The following is a 19,977-nucleotide window of genomic DNA, read 5'->3' on the forward strand; positions in this document are numbered from 1 at the left end:
GGCTGTTTTCGTTAGAGAGAAGGTGAAGAGGTGACTTAATAGAGGCATACAAGATGATCAGAGGATAAGATGGGGTGGACAGTGAGAGCCTTTTTCCTCGGATGTTGATGGCTAGCACGAGGGGACATAGCTTTAAATTGAGGGGAGATAGATATAGGACAGATGTCAGAGGTAGGTTCTTTACTCCGAGAGTAGTAGGGGCGTGGCCTGCTCTGCCTGCAACAGTAGTGTACTCGCCAACATTAAGGGCATTTAAATGGTCATTGGATAAACATATGGATGATAATGGGATAGTGTAGATGGGCTTTAGATTGTTTCACAGGTCGAAGCAACATTGAGGGCCGAAGAGCCTGTACTGCACTGTAATGCTCTATTGTTCTATCTTGCATTTTTTTCTCTCTCTCTAAGTGCTTGCTTTCGAAGGAGGCCACACTGTTCTTTTTATTTAGTTGTTAGGTGAAGTGAACCTGGGCAAGCTTCTCCCCAACCCAAAGACCATCTCAAAATCCCAAGCCAGATTGTTAAAACCCGCCCGTTTAATTTTTTTTTCCAACTTCCATCTGACCTGGGAATATACTCGGGCCCCCACCGAGTCTTTAATCACCACGAAATATGTAGAGCCTGGCTGAAACTTACATGTGAACATAAAATCGTTTTATGAAGCACTTTAAAACATACATGTCCATATTTATGTGATGTATCTATTATATGTTGATCTATAATAGGTTAACTTTAATAATTATATACTGAATGTTACTATGCTGCTTTATGGCTGTGATGTGTTTCTGATGTCTGAAGTCATGTTAATTTTAAAGTTTTTAAAAATATTGTTCGTGGGATGTGGGCAATGCTGGCAAGGCCAGTCTTTGTTGCCCATGCCTTATTGCCTTTGATAAAGTGGTGGAGAGTTAAAATTAGGTCACATTTGAAAATAGTTTGCAAAGAACTAGTATTTGCATGTACGTAATCTGGTGTGGTCATATTCTGTTGTTTGTATGGACTTCATCCTGTATGATATGTAATAAGTTAATTGAATGCTGAAATGATGAGGTCACTTTGATGATTTGATACAAATGCATTGGTCCACATCCTTGATGGTATTTGAAGGTAAGGAAAGGGAAAACTAATGTTTCTGCCTCCTTGGAGTATATATTTCCTTTTATTTTATTTTATTTTCATGTACTAAATGATCTGTTTGAGCTGCTCGCAGAAAAATACTTTACACTGTACCTCGGTACACGTGACAAAAAACAAATCCAACGTTCCCTCGATTCTCAAACAGTCCTAGTGAGATAGGAAGTTAATAAATGTAACTTCACTATTCAAGAAAAGAGGTGGTGATAAAACCAGAGTTACAGGCCAGTTAGCCTGACATCAATTGTTGGGGAAAGTGCGCTTAAAAAATCATGGTATGATCAGACAAACTCAGCACAAGGGAAATAGTGTGACAAATGTATTGCTGTTTTTTAAGATATAAACATGAAGGTAGATAAAGGGGAACCAGTAAATGCTTATACTAGGATATCCAAAAGGTGCCACATGAAAGATTAATACGCAAGATAAAGTTCATGGAGTTGGTAAAATATTAGCATGGATAGAGGACTGGTTAATAGATAGGCAACTGGGTAGGTGTAAACGGGGCAGTTTCAAGTTGACATGCTGATATGCACGGATAAAGGGGCAGCACGGTGGCGCAGTAGTTAGCATTGCTGCCTCACGGCTCCGAGGTCCAGGTTCGATCCCGGCTCTGGGTCACTGTCCATGTGGAGTTTGCACATTCTCCCCGTGTTCGCGAGGGTTTTGCCCCCATGACCCAAAGATGTGCAGGGGAGGTGGATTGGCCATACTAAATTGCCCCTTAATTGGAAAAAATTAATTGTGTACTCTAAATTTTACAAAAAATGCAAGGATCAATGCTGGGGAAGCTATTTTCAGTCTATGAACGTAGTGAGGAAAGCACTCTTTGGAGTGACGCGCCCTGTACAGGTGCTCACCCTCACTCAACTCCCACCTGTGGTCCCTAGAAGCTCTCAGCATGTGGCAGTGGCCACACCAGTAAACTGCTTCAATGGGTGAGCCAAACTGGGTTAGGATAGTTTTTAGGTCTCCTACCCTGAACAACTTAGAGATTTGTCTATCCCCATAAACGAAGATTGATGCTGCTAGATTGGGCAGTGAGATTATTTTAGGTCCATTGTTCTTGACGGTGGTTCAATATAGTGTTGTGGAATATGTAGCACATGAAAAGACTGCATCCAGATCTATTTCCAGCCACCTGGACATCTTGCAATTGGACCAATATAATCAGGACGTAAGAGTGAGGCTGTCTATTTACAACTGTTCAGTCTATAATCAATTTGCATTCAAGTCATAGAACATCGTCATAGAACATAAAATGCCTAGTGCAGAAGGAGGCCATTAGGTATGATGTCCAAATTGATGTCTTCAGTGAGAGATTGCACTAACCACCTTATCCCTGTAATCCCATAACCCCACCTAACCTGCACTTTGCACACTAAGGGGCAATTCAGCATGGCCAATCCACCTCATCTTTGGACTATGGGAGGAAACCAGAGCACCCAGAGGAAATCCACGCAGACGAGGAAGAAAGTGCCAACTCCACACCGACAAGTCACCCAAGGACGGAATTGAACCTGGGTCCTTGGCGCTGTGAGGCAGCAGTGCTAACCACTGTAGAAATGGAACTTGACAGCATCCTGAGAATTGAGCAGCCCTGTTCAAGATCACACTGGTCACTCTTCTAGCATGAGGAAAGGGATCCAAAAGGTGCCATAAACATTGTCTGCTTTACCTAACCCTGTCCAGCAGGCAGCAGCAGGAGGTAACCCACCAATGCAGTTGAGTCGATCTCAAAATAGAAAGTAAAGGTGACACCAGTCGCCATTGGTGCATGGAATGCGCTCACTTTCTTGGACAATACCACAACTAACATAATTTAGACAACTGATTTTGTCAATTTAGAGCAGGTTAGGTATGATGTCCAAATCGATGTCCTCCGGAAGATTTGTATACCTCAGGAGAGTCGGCTCTTGGAAATCGGTGCAGGTTTCACATTCCTTTGACAAGGCTATGAGACCATGAAAAAGAACAGCGAAAAGCTGGTGTGGGCTTTGCTGTCATGAACCATCAAGTAAATAAGCTGATTTGTCTTCCAAAGGGCATTAATGATCATCTGATGGTGCATAAATTTCATGTGCATGACCGACCTCATCAATGTCTATGCCCCTACCATGACCAATCCTGATGAACTCGAGGATAAATTTTATCATGACCTCCACTCGATGATTGCTGCTGTATCAAGGTCAGACAAGCTTATCATTCTTGGTGGTTTCAACGCAAGAGTTGGTGCTGATCACTAGGCATGGAAAGGGATCGTTGGAAAAAGCAGGCAGTTGCAACAGCAGTGGTCTTCTCTTGCTGAAGTTGTGTGCTGTGCAGGGCATGAGTTTTCAGCTCCCCTAATGACGAGACGTTTGGATGCACTCCCATTCCATGCATTGACATCTAATTTACTATGTCATAGGAAAAAGAAAATAGGAGCAGGAGCCTGCCATTCGGCCCTTCAAGCCATTCATTTTGATCCTCATCTCAGTCCTAAATGACCTACCCTGTATGCTCAGACTGTGACACCTGATTCTGGACACTCCACCATCGGGAACATCCTTCTTGCATTTACCCTGTCTAGTCCTGTTAGAATTTTATATGTTTCAATGAGATCCCCCCCTCATTCTTCTGAACTCCAGCGAATACAATCCTAATCGACTCAATCACTCCTCATATGTCAGTCCCGTCATCCCAGGAATCAATCTGGTAAACCTTTTCTGCTTCTCTGCACTCCCTCTATAACAAGAACATCTTCCTCAGATAAGACCAAAACTACACACACTGTTCCAGGTGTATCCTCACCAAGGCCTGTATAATAAGCAAGACATCCCTGCTCCTGTACTCTAATCCGCTTGCTATGACAGCCAACAAACCATTTGCCTTCTTTACCGTCTGCTGCATCTGCACACCTAGCTTGTATGAATACACCCAAGTCTCTTTGCACGTCTTAATTTATGACAGTTCGGATAATCTGCCTTTTTGCTACCAAAGTAGATAACCTCGCATTAATCCAAATTATACTGCATCTGCCATTCATTTGCCCACTCACTCAACATGCTCAAATCACACTGAAGCATCTCTGCATTATCCTCACAGCTTACCCTCCCACCCAGTTTTGGGTCATCTGCAAATTTGGAATTTATTACATTTCGTTCCCTCATCTAAATCATTAACATACATTGTGAATATCGGTACCCCCCTAATCACTGCCTGCCAATTTGAAAAAGACCCGTTAATTCCTACTCTTTGTTTCTTGTCTGCCAACCAGTTTTCTATCCATCTCAATACACTAATCCCATACGCCTTAATTTTTCACGCTCATCTCTTATTTGGAACTTTGTCGAAAGCATTCAATAGTCCAAACTACATCCATTGGCTCCCCTTCATCAACTCTACTAGTTACATTCTCAAAGAATTCCAGTAGATTTGTCTTTCATAAATCCATATTGACTCTGTCTGATTCTGCCACTGTTTTCCAAGTACTCTGCTATAAAGTCTTTGAAAATGGATTCTAGAACTTTCCCCTCTACAGATGTCTGGCTTACTGGTCTATGGTTCCCTGTTTTCTCTCTACATCCCTTTTTAAATAATGGGGTTACATTAGCTACCCTCAAATCTGTAGGAACTGTTCCTGAGTCTATGGAATCTTGGAACTTGACCATTGATACATCCACTATTTCTAGGGCCATTTCCTTAATTGCTCTGGGATTTAGATTATCAATCCCTGGGGATTTATCGGACTTCAATCCCATCAATTTCCCTAATACCATTTCTCTACTAATACTGTTCTCCTTCAGTTCCCCACTCACATTGTGTTCCCCACACTATGTTCCCAACATTTCTGGTATGTTATTCCTGTCCTCCTTTGTGAAGACAACCAAAGTATGTATATAGTTGCTCAACCATTTCTTTGTTCCCCATTATAAATTCCCCTGTTCCTGACTGTAAGGGACCTGCATTTATCTTCACCAATCTTTTTCTCCTCGCATACCTATAGAAACTTTTACAGTCAGTTCTTATGTTCCCTGCAAGCTTACACTTGTACTCTATTTTCCCCTTCTTTAATCCCTTTGCTCTCCTTTGCTGAATTCAAAACTGCTCCCAGTCCTCAGACCTGTTGTTTTTCTTGGCCCATTTGTAAACTTCTTCTTTGGTTCTTAATACTATCTCTAATTTCCCTTGTAAGCCATGGTTTGGCCACCTTTCCCATTTTTCTTTTGCTCCAGAGAGGAATAAATAAACAATTTGTTACCATTCATTCATGCTTTGTACCTCGGTATACGTGACAATAAACAAATCCAATCCATTGCTTATCCACCGTCATCCCTTTAAGTAGCATTTCCCAAATGATCATAGCCAACTCATGCCTCATATCACCGTAGTTACCTTTATTTCAATTCAGAACCCCAGTCTCAGAATCAGCTACGTCATTCTCTACCTTGGTGAAAAATTTCTATCATATTATGGTCGCTCATCCCCAAGAGACCTTGCACAACTGGATTGTCCCCAAGGGACCTTGCACAACTGGATTGTCAATTATTCCTTTCTCATTACACAATTCCCAGTCTATGGTGGCCTGCTCTCTAGTTGGTTGCTCAAGGCATTGATCCAGTAAATCATCCCCTATACACTCCAGGAATTCCTTCTCTTTGATATTGTGACTAATTTAATTTGCCCAATCTATATGCAGATTAAAGTCACCCATAATTGCAGATGTTTCTTTATCATACCTGACTCTGATTTCCTGCCATTCCCAGCATCACCACTAAAGTTTGGGGGTCTAGACACATCTCCCACTAAGGTTTTTTGTCCCTTAGTGTTTCTTCACTCTATCCATACAGATTCCACATTGTCAGAGCTAATATCATTCCTCCCTGTTGCTTTAGTTTCCTCTTTAATCAGCAATGCAACTCCACTGTCTTTTCCTTTTTGTCTATCCTTCAGAAATTCTGAATATCCCAGAATGTTCAGTTCCCATCCTTGGTCACCCTGCCTCAATGTCTCCGTAATCCTGAGTATATCATACGTTTACATCTATTTGTGCAATTAATTCAGCCACTTTATTATGAATGCTCTGCACGTTAAGGCACAAAACCTGAAGGCTTGTTGTTTTAACATCCCTTGTCCCTCTCCCACTATTTTTCACTATGGACCTGCTTTCTGTCTTTTGTTTTGTCCTTGATTCCCCCTTGTCTGACTCCTGGCATAGGTTCCCACCAGGCAAAGGGATAGACAGGATATGCGTGCAAGTAAACAAATCTGTGGCGCTGACGCACTAGCAACTGTCGTAACATTTTATCACTAAACGTCAAGATCAATCCCGCTAGGTGAGGGCATGAAAGTCCAGAAGCATCTCAATTTCTTCAGTTTCAAATAGACAATCATGAAGGAATTGCTCCAAGAACCTCAGTGTTGCATGTGTGCAGCCAAAATGGGCACTAACTGCTTTGACGATAATTGGGCAATCTTCAAGGATAGTGTACTCCACTCCTTTAAGAGGCCCTAGGCTGTGCTTCTCTTAAGATTGGTTTGATGAGGTGACCCAGAAACTACTGGAGGAAAAATATCACTTCTAGAACTTACCTCAATGACAACTGTTAGAACAATTGCAGAAGTTTTAAGGGATTTATATTTGTATTGGTAAACATTTAAGTGCGTCGGTGCAGACTCGATGGGCCGAAAGGCCTCCTTCTGCACAGTATGTTCTATGACAAATAAGGCATAGTTTTAAGTGGGTTTAATTTAATATTTCTGTGGCTGGAAGGGTAAAACCTCCAGTGAGATTCATGCTGGATGGTGTTTGTATGTGTGGGCGTAGGTTTACTTCCAACTGTGTCTCTATTGTGCTTAGAGTGGGCGATGGCGTGAAGAATAAATAGTCGAAGTAAATCATTGCTTATCAACAGGAGGCCCCTTTCCAGAGGAAGGGTTTTCTGCTTAGTTTTAACTGGAAGCTAAGGCAGTTGGAGACAGGACCTCGGGGATTGAACATCTTAGTCCTGCCAGAAAATAGACTGGATAGGATGGCAACTACAAAGAGGCATGCCTCCTGAAGTACAAATTACAGTCCAGATAACCAGGAAATTGGGACAGAAAATGTTTAGGACAATTGGTGTTAAGTGAACAGAGGTCAAGGTATTGTTCAGAAGAATTCGAGGAAGAGTAAACACATGTTCTGAGTTAAAGAAAGAATTGCAGTAACCAGATTTAAAGTGGGACAACAGCCTTCAAAGGTCTGATGTCATTTTAATGCAGTCTGGGAATCAAAAATGAAAGCAATTGTGAGCAGTTTGCACAGCCGTCAAGACAAAGAAATCCTAAAGGGGTTGGTGCAAAATCCTGGACTGGATTATCTGTTAAAAGATGAGCTGAAGCCGTGGTTAAAAGTGTCATTTGGAAAATCTGGTCTGGATTTAGGAATGCAAATCACCTAAGAGAAAGCATTATAATTATGATAGAAGATTTTAATGTGTGTTTTTGGAATGGAGTTTGGAAACACTCATGTGACAATCATCTGCGGGAATTGAGGAGAAATCCACAGATACTAACTTTGGTTCAAAGCAAAGTGTGTATTTGACCACAGTTGTCATGTGTGCTTAAAAGGGACTGTGTATGAATGAGACCATTGTAGCTTGAGATGTACTTTGTAATGCATGCCAATCCTAAAACCTGTGGGTAATTGTTAAGCTAAAGAGGGAGTAAAGGAGTATTGTATTATCCAATTTTTTCATGTTTAATAATGCTTTTTTCTTGTTTAAACTAATTAACACTCCTGTGACTGTTTCCCCACCTTTAATAAAAAAAGTAAAATTGATGGTCTTTTGAGCCAGGGTTCCATTCTGGGATCTTCCCATCCAGTTGTAACATCAACTTGGGATCTAAACACAAGTCATTGCTCAAGCACACTGCTAATTGAAACATCTGCAGGATATTCAATGCAAGCTTAGAGAGACGCAAGACACTTTGAATCAGAAAGCAGACAGACTTCAGTCATATGCTGATGCAAAGATTGGAAGAGATTCTACGATGCTCTCAAATATGTCTATTGGCCCAAGTCTACTGGCCATCACCAATCCTCAGTGCCAACTTGTCATCTCTGCTCACCGGAAAAGCCCAAATCTATGAAATCTATGAAAATTCTTGACAGATGGAAAAGAGCACTTGGACCACCTCCTCCGACACCTTCATCCATCAATGAAGAAACAATCAATAATCTGCCACAGGTTGCTCTCTACTGTTTCTTTGATGACTCTCCTACAGTGTTTGAAATGGCAAAAGCCATCAACTCCTGTTTAGCTGTAAAGCTCCAGGATCTGATGCTGTCTCAGTTTAGGTCTACAAGGCCAGAGGTCAATGCCTGGTCAAGAAACACATTGAACTTTTTCTGCTTATGTGGAAGCAAGGAACCATCTCGCAAGAAAACAAATGCCTCCACTGTCCACCTGTACAAATGAAAAGAAAATTGTTGATCTTGTGACAGTCATAAAGAATTCTCACTGCTGTCCATTGGCAGCAAAATCGGCATAAGAATTCTTCTGAACCGCTTAGTGCAACATTTGCTGCCGGAGATTCAGTGTGGTTTCAGAAAAGATCAAGAAACGACCGATATGGTGTTTGCAGTTGAACAGCTCCAGGAGCAATACTCACGGTCAGAACATGGACCTTTACGCCACGTTTGTTCACCTGACCAAGACCTTTGACACAGTCAGCTGTGAGAGCCTCTGGAAGGCAATGGAGAAACTTTGTTGCTTTGAGAAATTTGTCAAAATGTTATGGCAGTTCCATAACCGCATGCGTGTGCATGCCATGGGTGATTTGTGTTCTGACTCATTCCCAGTCACAAAATTAAGCAGGGTTAAGCGCTAGTGTCAACCATCTTCATGTTTTCTCCTTCATGCTCTCAGATGCCTTCCATGATGGTGTTCCTAACATCAAAATCAGACATCATGTGGACTGTTAGCTGCTCATTGAAATGACTCTGGAAAAAGACTATATTTCCTGTTTGCTGATTGTGCACTGGTTGCTGGATCAGCTGGATGTGCAATGTAGCATGGACTTGTTCTCCAAAACTTGCAACAATTTTGGCCTTACAATCAGCATGAAGACTTACGGAAATCATTTACTAGCCTGCTTCAGGAAAGCCCATCTTGTGCAAGGTTTGAATTCATGACCAGAACCTGTCAGCAATGAACAAGTTCACTTATCTTGGCAGGGCACTCTAGATTGATGATGAGACACGTGCAAGAATTGCCAGAGGAAGTGTAGCCTTTGCCAGATTTTGAACATCAGTTTGAGAATGAAGAGGAGTAACTCTATCAAACTGAAAGTCTAGAGAGCAATAGTTCTGCCTGCTGTGATCTACACATGTTAGACTTGGGACTGTGTGCCAAGAAGCCAATCTTCTTTCACTTGAGCTGCCTTCAGAAGATTCTGAAGATCTGGCAGGACACAATACCAAACACCGAGATGCTCATCCATGTTGGTATGTCAAAATTCCATACAAAATTGAGACTGTCACAGCTGTGTTGGCTGGTCATGTAGCCAGAATGCCCTGACACTTGCTTACCAAAGTGAATCTTCTATGGAGAGCTCAAGTCCAGGGTGCACTCTCATGGCAGTTAAAGAAAGTATTGCATGAACACTCTAAAGGCTCCACTCCGGTGTTTTGATATCGATTTCAAGTCCTGAGGGAAGCTCACCCAAGGCCACTGCAGATGTAAAACTAAAAGGGTGCTGCCTCATTCACAAATAAGTGCAGACCACAGGCAGGGAGAAAGCACAAGGAGAGGAAATCTCAAACCAGCGGCTCATCCAAAATTCTGTCATAGGCGGTATCCCTTTTTGTTTCTCAACAGAACCTTATGGGCGCAGATCAGCCTTGGCAATCACTGACGTACCCATTGGAACCCGACCAAGCATTCCAGATGGTCAGCTTTGCCTCAAACAAGAACATATTAATGACTTGGACAAAGTGACAGAGACAATGTAATCTAACTTTGCAGCCGACACAAAGCTAGGTGGGAATGCAAGCTATGAGGCGGGTGTAGAGGCGGCAAAGATATGAAAGAGAAAATGCTGGAAAATCTCAGCAGGTTTGGCAGAATCTGTAGGGAGAGAAAAGAGCTACATTTCGAGTCCGATGATACTCTGTCAAAAAGGTGGCAAAGATATATTGTCAGGTGAAATGAATGGACAACAGTGTAGCAAATGGTGTATAATATGCAGAAGTGTGAGTTTATTCACTTTTGATAAAAAGAATAGAAAAGCAGAATATTTTTCCAGAGTTGTGAGACTTGTAAACATTGATGTTCAAAGGGACTTGGGTGTACTTTTCCAAGGATCAAAGTTAGCATAAAGATACAGCAAGCAATTAGGAAGGCAAATGGCCAGAACCTTGAGCTTTGGTGTTAAGATTTGTTTTAATGATTTTGCTCTTGTGTTGATCCTGCACATTCCCTATACAGCTGAATATTTTTGATCTAAATTAAACCTTTTGTCGAAGGAATAAGTGCTTTCTTTCTATGTGTATATATAGATATTCAGCTTTATCATAGTGAATCACTCGAATTGATGCTGCGAAGATGGGCTAAATTAGAAAAGGATGTCAAAATGAAGAATGGGCGTTATGATATTAGTAAAATTCCTGACATCTATGACTGCATAAAATATGATGTTCAGCATAACAGTTCCCTACAACTGGAGAACACTATGGAACTGTACCAGTTATCAAAGTCATTGGCTGATATTGTGATACCTCAGGTAATAAGACTCATTGGAACCTAATTCGGCCTCCTTTCTTCTCATATGAAGATGCGATAACAGCTGTTTTTCCTTTTTTGCTTCTTTCTCCTCCTGTGGGCCATCCACCTTTTGTGAGATCTTACCTTGTAGCATTTGAGTCCTGTGTTTTCCTACTTAATTGACTACAGTCCAGGTAATTGGATAAGAAGTGTCTTGGAATGTCCTGATGATGTGATTGTAATTCAAATGAGTTATTTACTAATTATTCATTGTAATTGAATATAAGATTAGAAATGAATATAACTGCAGTTATATAGGTTACTTTATTTGCTTCTCATTTTTCTTGTGAAGCATACTGGTGTAGCAATCCTTTAAAATACAGTGCAGAAAGGGAAAGTAATTTTTACACCACACCAATGTAAATACAAAAGCTTGGTACTTTTTAATTAAAAAACAAAAACCTACATCTGTTCAACTGGGGGTTTAGGCTTTCCCAAATGATGGCTACAGTGGTGTCCTCTTCCACCAGCCAGATAACTAGCTGGTAGAAGTACTGCTGCTGCTACTTCCAGAAACCTCAAAGAGATTAATTGTCGAACAGCCCGTTAATTATCTGCTGTTGGGGTTTTTTTTTGGCTTTGGCTGGTAGCTATTTGCCTCAATCAGATGGCCTGCAACTCTTCAGCAACACCACCAGGAGGTGTGACCACTGCTGGGACTACAGATGGCCCCTGAGCAGTAACCATGGAAGAGTCCCCAGAAGAGGAGTGAGTAGCGTAGGCTCATAAGGGCCGGTCAACAGTCCCTGGGGAGGGCGGATAGAGAGGACAAGGGGGCAATGGGATGGCCTTTGCTGCTGAAGGTGTTTGATCAGGAGGAAACACGCCCAACCCCCCCCCCACCACCACCACCACCACCACCCCCGCCCCCCACACCCCTTTCAGGATATCACCAGCCCCTGTGTCCCCTGCCACTGATAGAATACCAGCAGTGGTGGGATGAGGCTTTTAAATGCTCACTTAGGGGCCTCAGTTGGCCTCCAAGCGGGAAGGCTGACCTTAACCTTCCTTGCCCTGACTTCATCTGGGGAGTTAGGAAGGCAACAGGCTCTCTGTATCCCCCCTACCCTCACCCCACCTAATGATACGGCCTCCTAGCCCACCCCTGGGGGAAATAAATACTGCCCAATGAGTGCGAGGTACCTTTTGAGCTGTAACGGTGATAGTACCATCACTCTACCTTCTCATTAATACTGGTTTTCCTGAATTGCAGTGTATGTTTCTACAGTCTGATTTTCTTCTAATTGTGATACAAATTGAGGATGTATGAATTGCATTTTAAAGAGGAAGGGAACAAATAGAATAATACACTACATTTGAAGTTGTCAACACCTTTCTAAAAATGCATACATTTCTTGATTTTACCAATGAATAATTTCATTTTTCAAGGAATATGGTATCACCAAGGCTGAGAAGATGGATATTGCCAAAGGATACTGTACTCCTTTGATAAGGAAAATCCGTTCTGACTTGCAAAGGACTCAAGATGATGATACTGTTAACAAACTCCATCCACTGTAAGGGCCGGTGTTTTTCAAAATAAAGTTTCTCAATTTTCATATCCTATAAGTGCAATAATCTACACTGTTGCCACTTGGATAGGTTTCTCAATAGAAGTGCACAAAATGCCTTGCAAGAAAATCATGACATTTTTAACTTTGTTAACACACTAGCCTCACAACCATTAGATTAATTTTAATATTTGTGAGCAAAGATGCTGGTGTTGTATTTATTTATATCCAACTAAACAATTGCTGATGGGTAATATTTTTTACCTTGCCCGAGCAATGACCCTCTTCATCAGCCATTTACAATCTATATTAATGACTTAAAGGAAAAGACAAAAAGTAATGTATATAAGTTTGCTGATAAGTATATCAAGGTGGGAATCAACCTGAGGAGGGGACAAACTACAAAGAGACATAGATTAAGTGAGTGGACAACAAGATGGCAGTTGAAGTGTAATATGGGAAAGTATGAATGTTCATCAGAATAGAAAGGCAGAATTTTTATAAAGGACATGAAACTTGTAAATGTTGATGTTCCGAGAGTCTTGACTGCACTCCGGCTCGAAGGAAAAGCTGCCCTCCCTTTTGGGTCACAAAAGGTCATTGGCAAATAGGGTTAAGGAAAATCCCAAGGCTTTTTACATGTACATAAAAAGCAAGAGGGTAGCCAGGGAAAGGGTTGGCCCATTGAAGGACAGGGGAGGGAATCTATGTGTGGAGCCAGAGGAAATGGGCGAGGTAGTAAATGAATACTTTGCATCAGTATTCACCAAAGAGAAGGAATTGGTGGATGTTGCGTCTGGAGAAGGGTGTGCAGATAACCTGGGTCACATTGAGATCCAAAAAGGCGAGGTGTTGGGCGTTTTGAAAAATATGACGGTGAATAATTCCCCAGGGCCTGATGGAATCTACCCCAGAATACTGAAGGAGGCAAGAGAGGAAATTGCTGAGGCCTTGACAGAAATCTTTGGATCCTCACTGTCTTCAGGTGATGTCCCGGAGGACTGGAGAATAGTCAATGTTGTTCCTTTGTTTAAGAAGGGTAGCAAGGATAACCCAGGGAACTACAGGCTGGTGACCCTTGCGTCAGTGGTAGGGAAATTACTGGAGAGAATTCTTTGAGACAGGATCTACACCAATTTGGAAGCAAGTGGACGTATTAGCGAGAAGCCACATGGTTTTGTGCTGGGGAGGTCGTGTCTCACTAACTTGATAGAGTTTTTCGAGGAGGTCACAGAGATGATTGATGCAGGTAGGACAGTGGATGTTGTCTATATGGACTTCAGTAAGGCCTTTGACAAGGTCTCTCATGGCAGACTGGTACAAAAGGTGAAGTCACACAGGATCAGAGGTGAGCTGGCAAGATGGATACAGAACTGGCTAGGTCATAGAAGGCAGAGAGTAGCAATAGAAGGGTGCTGGTGTTCCGCATTGTTCAGTGCTGGGACCTTTGCTGTTCTTAGTATGCATAAACGATTTGGAGGAAAATGTAACTGGTCTGATTAGTAAGTTTGCAGACGACAAAGGTTGGTGGAATTGCGGATAGCGATGAGGACTGTCAGAGGATACAGCAGGATTTAGATCATTTGGAGACTTGGGCGGAGAGATGGCAGATGGAGTTTAATCCAGACAAACGTGAGGTAACTAGTACAGGTCGGGAATATACAGTGAATGGTAGAACCCTCAAGAGTATTGACAGTCAGAGAGATCTAGGCGTACAGGTCCACAGGTCACTGCAAGGGACAACACAGGTGGAGAAGGTAGTCAAGAATGCATACTGCATGCTTGCCTTCATTGGCCGGGGCATTGAGTATAAAAATTGGCAAGTCATGCTGAAGATGTATAGAACCTTAATTAGGCCACACTTGGAGTATAGTGTTCAATTCTGGTTGCCACACTATCAGAAGGATGTGGAGGCTTTAGAGAGAGTGCAGAAGAGATTTACCAGAATGTTGCCTGGTATGGAGGGCATTAGCTATGAGGAGAGGTTGAATAAACTTGGTTTGTTCTCACTGGAACAAAGGAGGTTGAGGGGTGACCTGATAGAGGTCTACAAAATTATGAGGGACATAGACAGAGTGGATAGTCAGAGGCTTTTTCCCAGGGTGGAGGGGTCAATTACTAGGGGGCATAGGTTTAAGGTGCGAAGGGCAAGTTTTAGAGGAGATGTACAAAGCAGGTTTTTTTACACAGAGGGTAGTGGGTGCCTGGAACTCACTGCCGGAGGAGTTGGTGGAAGCAGGGACGATAGTGATGTTTAAGGGGCATCTTGACAAATACATGAATAGGATGGGAATAGAGAGATATGGATCCCGGAAATGTAGAAGATTTTAGTTGAGACGGGCAGCATGGTCGGCTCAGGCTAAGAAGGCCGAAGGGCCTGTTCCTGTGCTGTACTTTTCTTTGTTCTTTGTTCATACAGAGAGCACATATATAGCAAACAATGAGGAAAGCAAGCGGCTTGCAATGGGATACAAGAATAAAGAAGTGTTGCTACTATTATTATTATAAGACAACATCTGGAATGCTGTGTGCAATTTTATTCTTAATATATAAGGAAGGACATAATTGTACTGTGCAGTGAAGGTTCACTAGGTTGGTCCCTGGGGTGAGAGGGTTGTCCTATGATAAGCTGAGTAAGGGTGGGTGTATATTCACTGTGGTTTAGAAAAGTTTAGAGGTGATCTCATTGATTATGAAGGGACTGAACAGGGTAGATGCTGAGGCATCATTTACCTTGGCTGAAAATTTAGAACAAGTGGTCACTGTTGCAGGCTACGGGGCTAATGATTTAAAACTGAGATTACGATAAATTTCTTCCCTCAAAGGGATGTGAATCTTTGCAGTTCCCTACCCCAGACGTTATGCACGCGCCATTATGAATATGTTTGAGACAGATTTCTCGTCTCTTGGGGAATCAAGGGATTTGGGGAACGGGTGGGGAAAGTGAATATGAATCCCAAGGTTAGCCATGATATTGAATGTAGAGCAGGTTTGACAGGTTGCCTTGTCATAGAATCCCTACAGTGCAGAAGGAGGCCATTCGACCCATTGAGTCTGTACCAATCCTCCGAAAGAGCACCCTGTCTCGGCCCACGGCCCAACCCTATCCCTGCTACCCTGTAACCCCACCTAACCTTTTGGACACGAAGGGGCAATTTAGCACGGCCAATCAATCTAACCTGCACATCTTTGAACTGTAGGAGGAAGCCAGAGCACTCGGAGGAAACCCACGAAGACACTGGGAGAAAGTGCTAGCTCCACATAGAGAGTCACCCAAGGTTGGAATTCAACCCGGGTCCCTGGCACTTTGAGGCAGCAGTGCTTACTACTGTGCCAGCGTGCTGCTCTTCACCTATTTCTTACATTCTAATGTTCCCATGTACTTGAAAGAGAAATTTGATTTGGAACATCTTCATTTCTCTCTCTGTGTCTCTGTCTCTGTCTCTCTGACTCTCTCTCTCTCTCCTCTGGCCTCTCTCTCTCCCTCTCTGGCCTCTCTCTCTCTCTGGCCTCTCCCTCTCTCTCTCTGGCCTCTCCCTCTCTCTCTCTGGCCTCTCCCTCTCTCTCTCTGGCCTCTCTCTCTCCCTCTCTCTCTGGCCTCTCTCTCTCTCGCCTCTCTCTCTCCCTCTCTGGCCTCTCTCTCTCTCTGGCCTCTCCCTCTCTCTCTCTGGCCTCTCCCTCTCTCTCTCTGGCCTCTCCCTCTCTCTCTCTGGCCTCTCTCTCTCCCTCTCTCTCTCGCCTCTCTCTCTCTCGCCTCTCTCTCTCTCCCTGGCCTCTCTCTCACTCTCTGGCCTCTCTCTCACTCTCTGGCCTCTCTCTCTCTCTCTCTGGCCTCTCTCTCTCTCTCTCTGGCCTCTCTCTCCCTCTCTCTCTCTCTCTCTCGGGCCCTCTCTCTCTCTCTCTCTCTGGCCTCTTTCTCTCTCTCTCTCTCCCCTCTCTCTCTCTCTCTCTCTCTCTCTCTCTCTCTGTCTCTCTCTCTCTCTCTGTCTCTCTCTCTCTCTCTCTCTCTCTCTCTCTCTCTGTCTCTCTCCTCTGGCCTCTCTCTCTCTGGCCTCTCTCTCTCTCTGGCCTCTCTCTCTCTCCCTCCCTCTGGCCTCTCTCTCTCTTTCCCTCTGGCCTCTCTCTCTCCCTCTGGCCTCGCTCTCTCTCTGGTTCTCTCTCTCTTTGGCGTCTCTCTCTCCCTCTCTCTGGCCTCTCTCTCGCTCTCTCTCTCTGTCTCTCTCTGGCCCCTCTCTCTGGCCTCTCTCTCTCTCTGGACTCTCTCTCTGGTCTCTCTCTCGCCTCTCTCTCTCTGTCCCCTCTCTCTCTCTCTCTCTCTCTCTCTCTCTCTCTGGCCTCTCTCTCTCTCTCTGGCCTCTCCCTCTCTCTGGCCTCTCTCTCTCTCCCTCTCTCTCTGGCCTCTCTCTGGCGTCTCTCTCTCTGGCGTCTCTCTCTCTGGCCTCTCTCTCTTTGGCCTCTCTCTCTCTGGCCTCTCCCTCTCTCTGGCCTCTCTCGCTCTCTGGCCTCTCTCGCTCTCTGGCCTCTCTCGCTCTCTGGCCTCTCTCGCTCTCTGGCCTCTCTCGCTCTCTGGCCTCTCTCGCTCTCTGGCCTCTCTCGCTCTCTGGCCTCTCTCGCTCTCTGGCCTCTCTCGCTCTCTGGCCTCTCTCGCTCTCTGGCCTCTCTCGCTCTCTGGCCTCTCTCACTCTCTCTCGCTCTCTGGCCTCATTCTCGCTCTCTGGCCTTTCTTTGTGGCCCCTCTCTCTCTGTCTGTCTGTGGCCCCTCTCTCTCTCTCCGGCCTCTCCCTCTCTTCTCTCTCTCTCTCTCTCTCTCTCTCTCTCTCTTCTCTCTCTCTCTCTCTCAGGCCTCTCTCTCTGTCTCTCTTTGGCCTCATTCTCTCTCTCTCTCTCTCTCTGGCCTCTCTCTCTCTCTGGCCTCTCTCTCTCTCTGGCCTCTCTCTCTCTCTGGCCTCTCTCTCTCTCCCTCCCTCTGGCCTCTCTCTCTCTTTCCCTCTGGCCTCTCTCTCTCCCTCTGGCCTCGCTCTCTCGTGGTTTCTCTCTCTCTTTGCGTCTCTCTCTCCCTCTCTCTGGCCTCTCTCCTCGCTCTCTCTCTCTGTCTCTCTCTGGCCCCTCTCTCTGGCCTCTCTCTCTCTCTGGACTCTCTCTCTGGTCCTCTCTCTCGCCTCTCTCTCTCTGTCCCCTCTCTCTCTCTCCTCTCTCTCTCTCTCTCTGGCCTCTCTCTCTCTCTCTCTCTGGCCTCTCTCTCTCTCTGGCCTCCCTCTCTCTGGCCTCTCTCTCTCCTCCCCTCTCTCTCTGGCCTCTCTCTGTCTCTCTCTCTCTCTGGCGTCTCTCTCTCTGGCGTCTCTCTCTCTGGCCTCTCTCTCTTTGGGCCTCTCTCTCTCTGGCCTCTCCCTCTCTCTGGCCTCTCTCGCTCTCTGGCCTCTCTCGCTCTCTGGCCTCTCTCGCTCTCTGGCCTCTCTCGCTCTCTGGCCTCTCTCGCTCTCTGGCCTCTCTCGCTCTCTGGCCTCTCTCGCTCTCTGGCCTCTCTCGCTCTCTGGCCTCTCTCGCCTCTCTGGCCTCTCACGCTCTCTGGCCTCTCTCGCTCTCTGGCCTCTCTCGCTCTCTGGCCTCTCTCGCTCTCTGGGCCTCTCTCGCTCTCTGGCCTCTCTCGCTCTCTGGCCTCTCTCGCTCTCTGGCCTCTCTCGCTCTCTGCCTCTCTCCCTCTCTGCCTCTCTCCTCTCTCTCGCTCTCTGCCTCATTCTCGCTCTCTGGCCTTTCTTTGTGGCCCCTCTCTCTCTGTCTGTCTGTGCCCCTCTCTCTCTCTCCGGCCTCTCTCCTCTCTTTCTCTCTCTCTCTCTCTCTCTCTCTCTCTCTCTCTTAGGCCTCTCTCTCTGTCTCTCTTTGGCCTCATCTCTCTCTCTCTCTCTCCTCTGGCCTCTCTCTCTCTCTGGCCTCTCTCTCTCTCTGCCCTCCCCCCCCCCCCCCCCTCTCTCTCTCTCTCTCTCTCTGGCCTATCTCTCTCTCTTGGCCTCTCTCTCTCTCTGGCCTCTCTCTCTCTCTGGCCTCTCTCTCTCTCTCTTCTCTCTCTCTCTCTCTGGCCCCTCTCTCTCTCTCTCACTCTTTCTGGCCTCTCTCTCTCTGGCCTCTCTACCTCTCGCTATCTGGCCTCTCTACTCTCGCTATCTGGCCTCTCACCCTCTCGCTATCTGGCCTCTCTCCCTCTCGCTATCTGGCCCCTCCTCTCGCTATCTGGCCTCTCCCTCTCGCTATCTGGCCCTTCTCTCGCTATCTGGCCTCTCTCTCTCGCTCGCTATCTGGCCTCTCTCTCTCACTCTGGCCTCTCTCTCTCACTCTGGCCTCTCTCTCTCTCTGGCCTATCTCTCTCTCTGGCCTCTCTCTCTCTCTGGCCTCTCTCTCTCTCTGGCCTCTCTCTCTCTCTTCCTCTCTCTCTCTCTCTGGCCCCCTCTCTCTCTCTCTCACTCTTTCTGGCCTCTCTCTCTCTGGCCTCTCTACCTCTCGCTATCTGGCCTCTCTACTCTCGCTATCTGGCCTCTCTCCCTCTCGCTATCTGGCCTCTCTCCCTCTCGCTATCTGGCCCCTCCCTCTCGCTATCTGGCCTCTCCCTCTCGCTATCTGGCCCTTCTCTCGCTATCTGGCCTCTCTCTCTCGCTCGCTATCTTGCCTCTCTCTCTCTCTCTCTCTCTCTCTCTCACTGTCTCTCTCTCTCTCTCTGGCTCTCTCTCTTCTCTCTCTCTCTCTCTCTCTCTGTCTCTCTCTCTGGCTCTCTCTCTCTCTGGCCTCTCTCTCTCTCTGCCTCTCTCTCTCTCCCTCCCTCTGGCCTCTCTCTCTCTTTCCCTCTGGCCTCTCTCTCTCCCTCTGGCCTCGCTCTCTCTCTGGTTCTCTCTCTCTTGGCGTCTCTCTCTCCCTCTCTCTGGCCTCTCTCTCGCTCTCTCTCTCTGTCTCTCTCTGGCCCCTCTCTCTGGCCTCTCTCTCTCTCTGGACTCTCTCTCTGGTCTCTCTCTCGCCTCTCTCTCTCTGTCCCCTCTCTCTCTCTCTCTCTCTCTCACTCTCTCTCTCTCTCTCTCTGGCCTCTCTCTCTCTCTCTGGCCTCCCTCTCTCTGGCCTCTCTCTCTCTCCCTCTCTCTCTGGCCTCTCTCTGGCGTCTCTCTCTCTGCGTCTCTCTCTCTCGGCCTCTCTCTCTCTGGCCTCTCTCTCTCTGGCCTCTCCTCTCTCTGGCCCTCTCTCGCCTCTCTGGCCTCTCTCGCTCTCTGGCCTTCTCTCGCTCTCTGGCCTCTCTCGCTCTCTGGCCTCTCTCGCTCTCTGGCCTCTCTCGCTCTCTGGCCTCTCTCGCTCTCTGCCTCTCTCGCTCTCTGGCCTCTCTCGCTCTCTGGCCTCTCTCGCTCTCTGGCCTCTCTCGCTCTCTGGCCTCTCTCACTCTCTCTCGCTCTCTGGCCTCATTCTCGCTCTCTGGCCTTTCTTTGTGGCCCCTCTCTCTCTGTCTGTCTGTGGCCCCTCTCTCTCTCTCCGGCCCTCTCCCTCTCTTTCTCTCTCTCTCTCTCTCTCTC

At 45.8% G+C, this 19,977-nt stretch overlaps 1 protein-coding gene across 1 annotated transcript in view; it reads left to right on the forward strand.

Annotated features, from left to right (window-relative positions):
- Positions 1–19,977, forward strand: part of LOC140429425 (inositol hexakisphosphate and diphosphoinositol-pentakisphosphate kinase 2-like) — a 295,210-nt gene that overhangs the window by 159,474 nt on the left and 115,759 nt on the right. Inside the window, 2 exon segments of the mRNA XM_072516386.1 lie at positions 10,661–10,884; positions 12,315–12,442. Of these exon segments, the coding sequence (XP_072372487.1) occupies positions 10,661–10,884; positions 12,315–12,442 (352 nt within the window).

This window comes from Scyliorhinus torazame, chromosome 9 (genome assembly GCF_047496885.1).
Source record: "Scyliorhinus torazame isolate Kashiwa2021f chromosome 9, sScyTor2.1, whole genome shotgun sequence".
In the NCBI taxonomy this organism is placed as follows: Eukaryota; Metazoa; Chordata; class Chondrichthyes; order Carcharhiniformes; family Scyliorhinidae; genus Scyliorhinus; species Scyliorhinus torazame.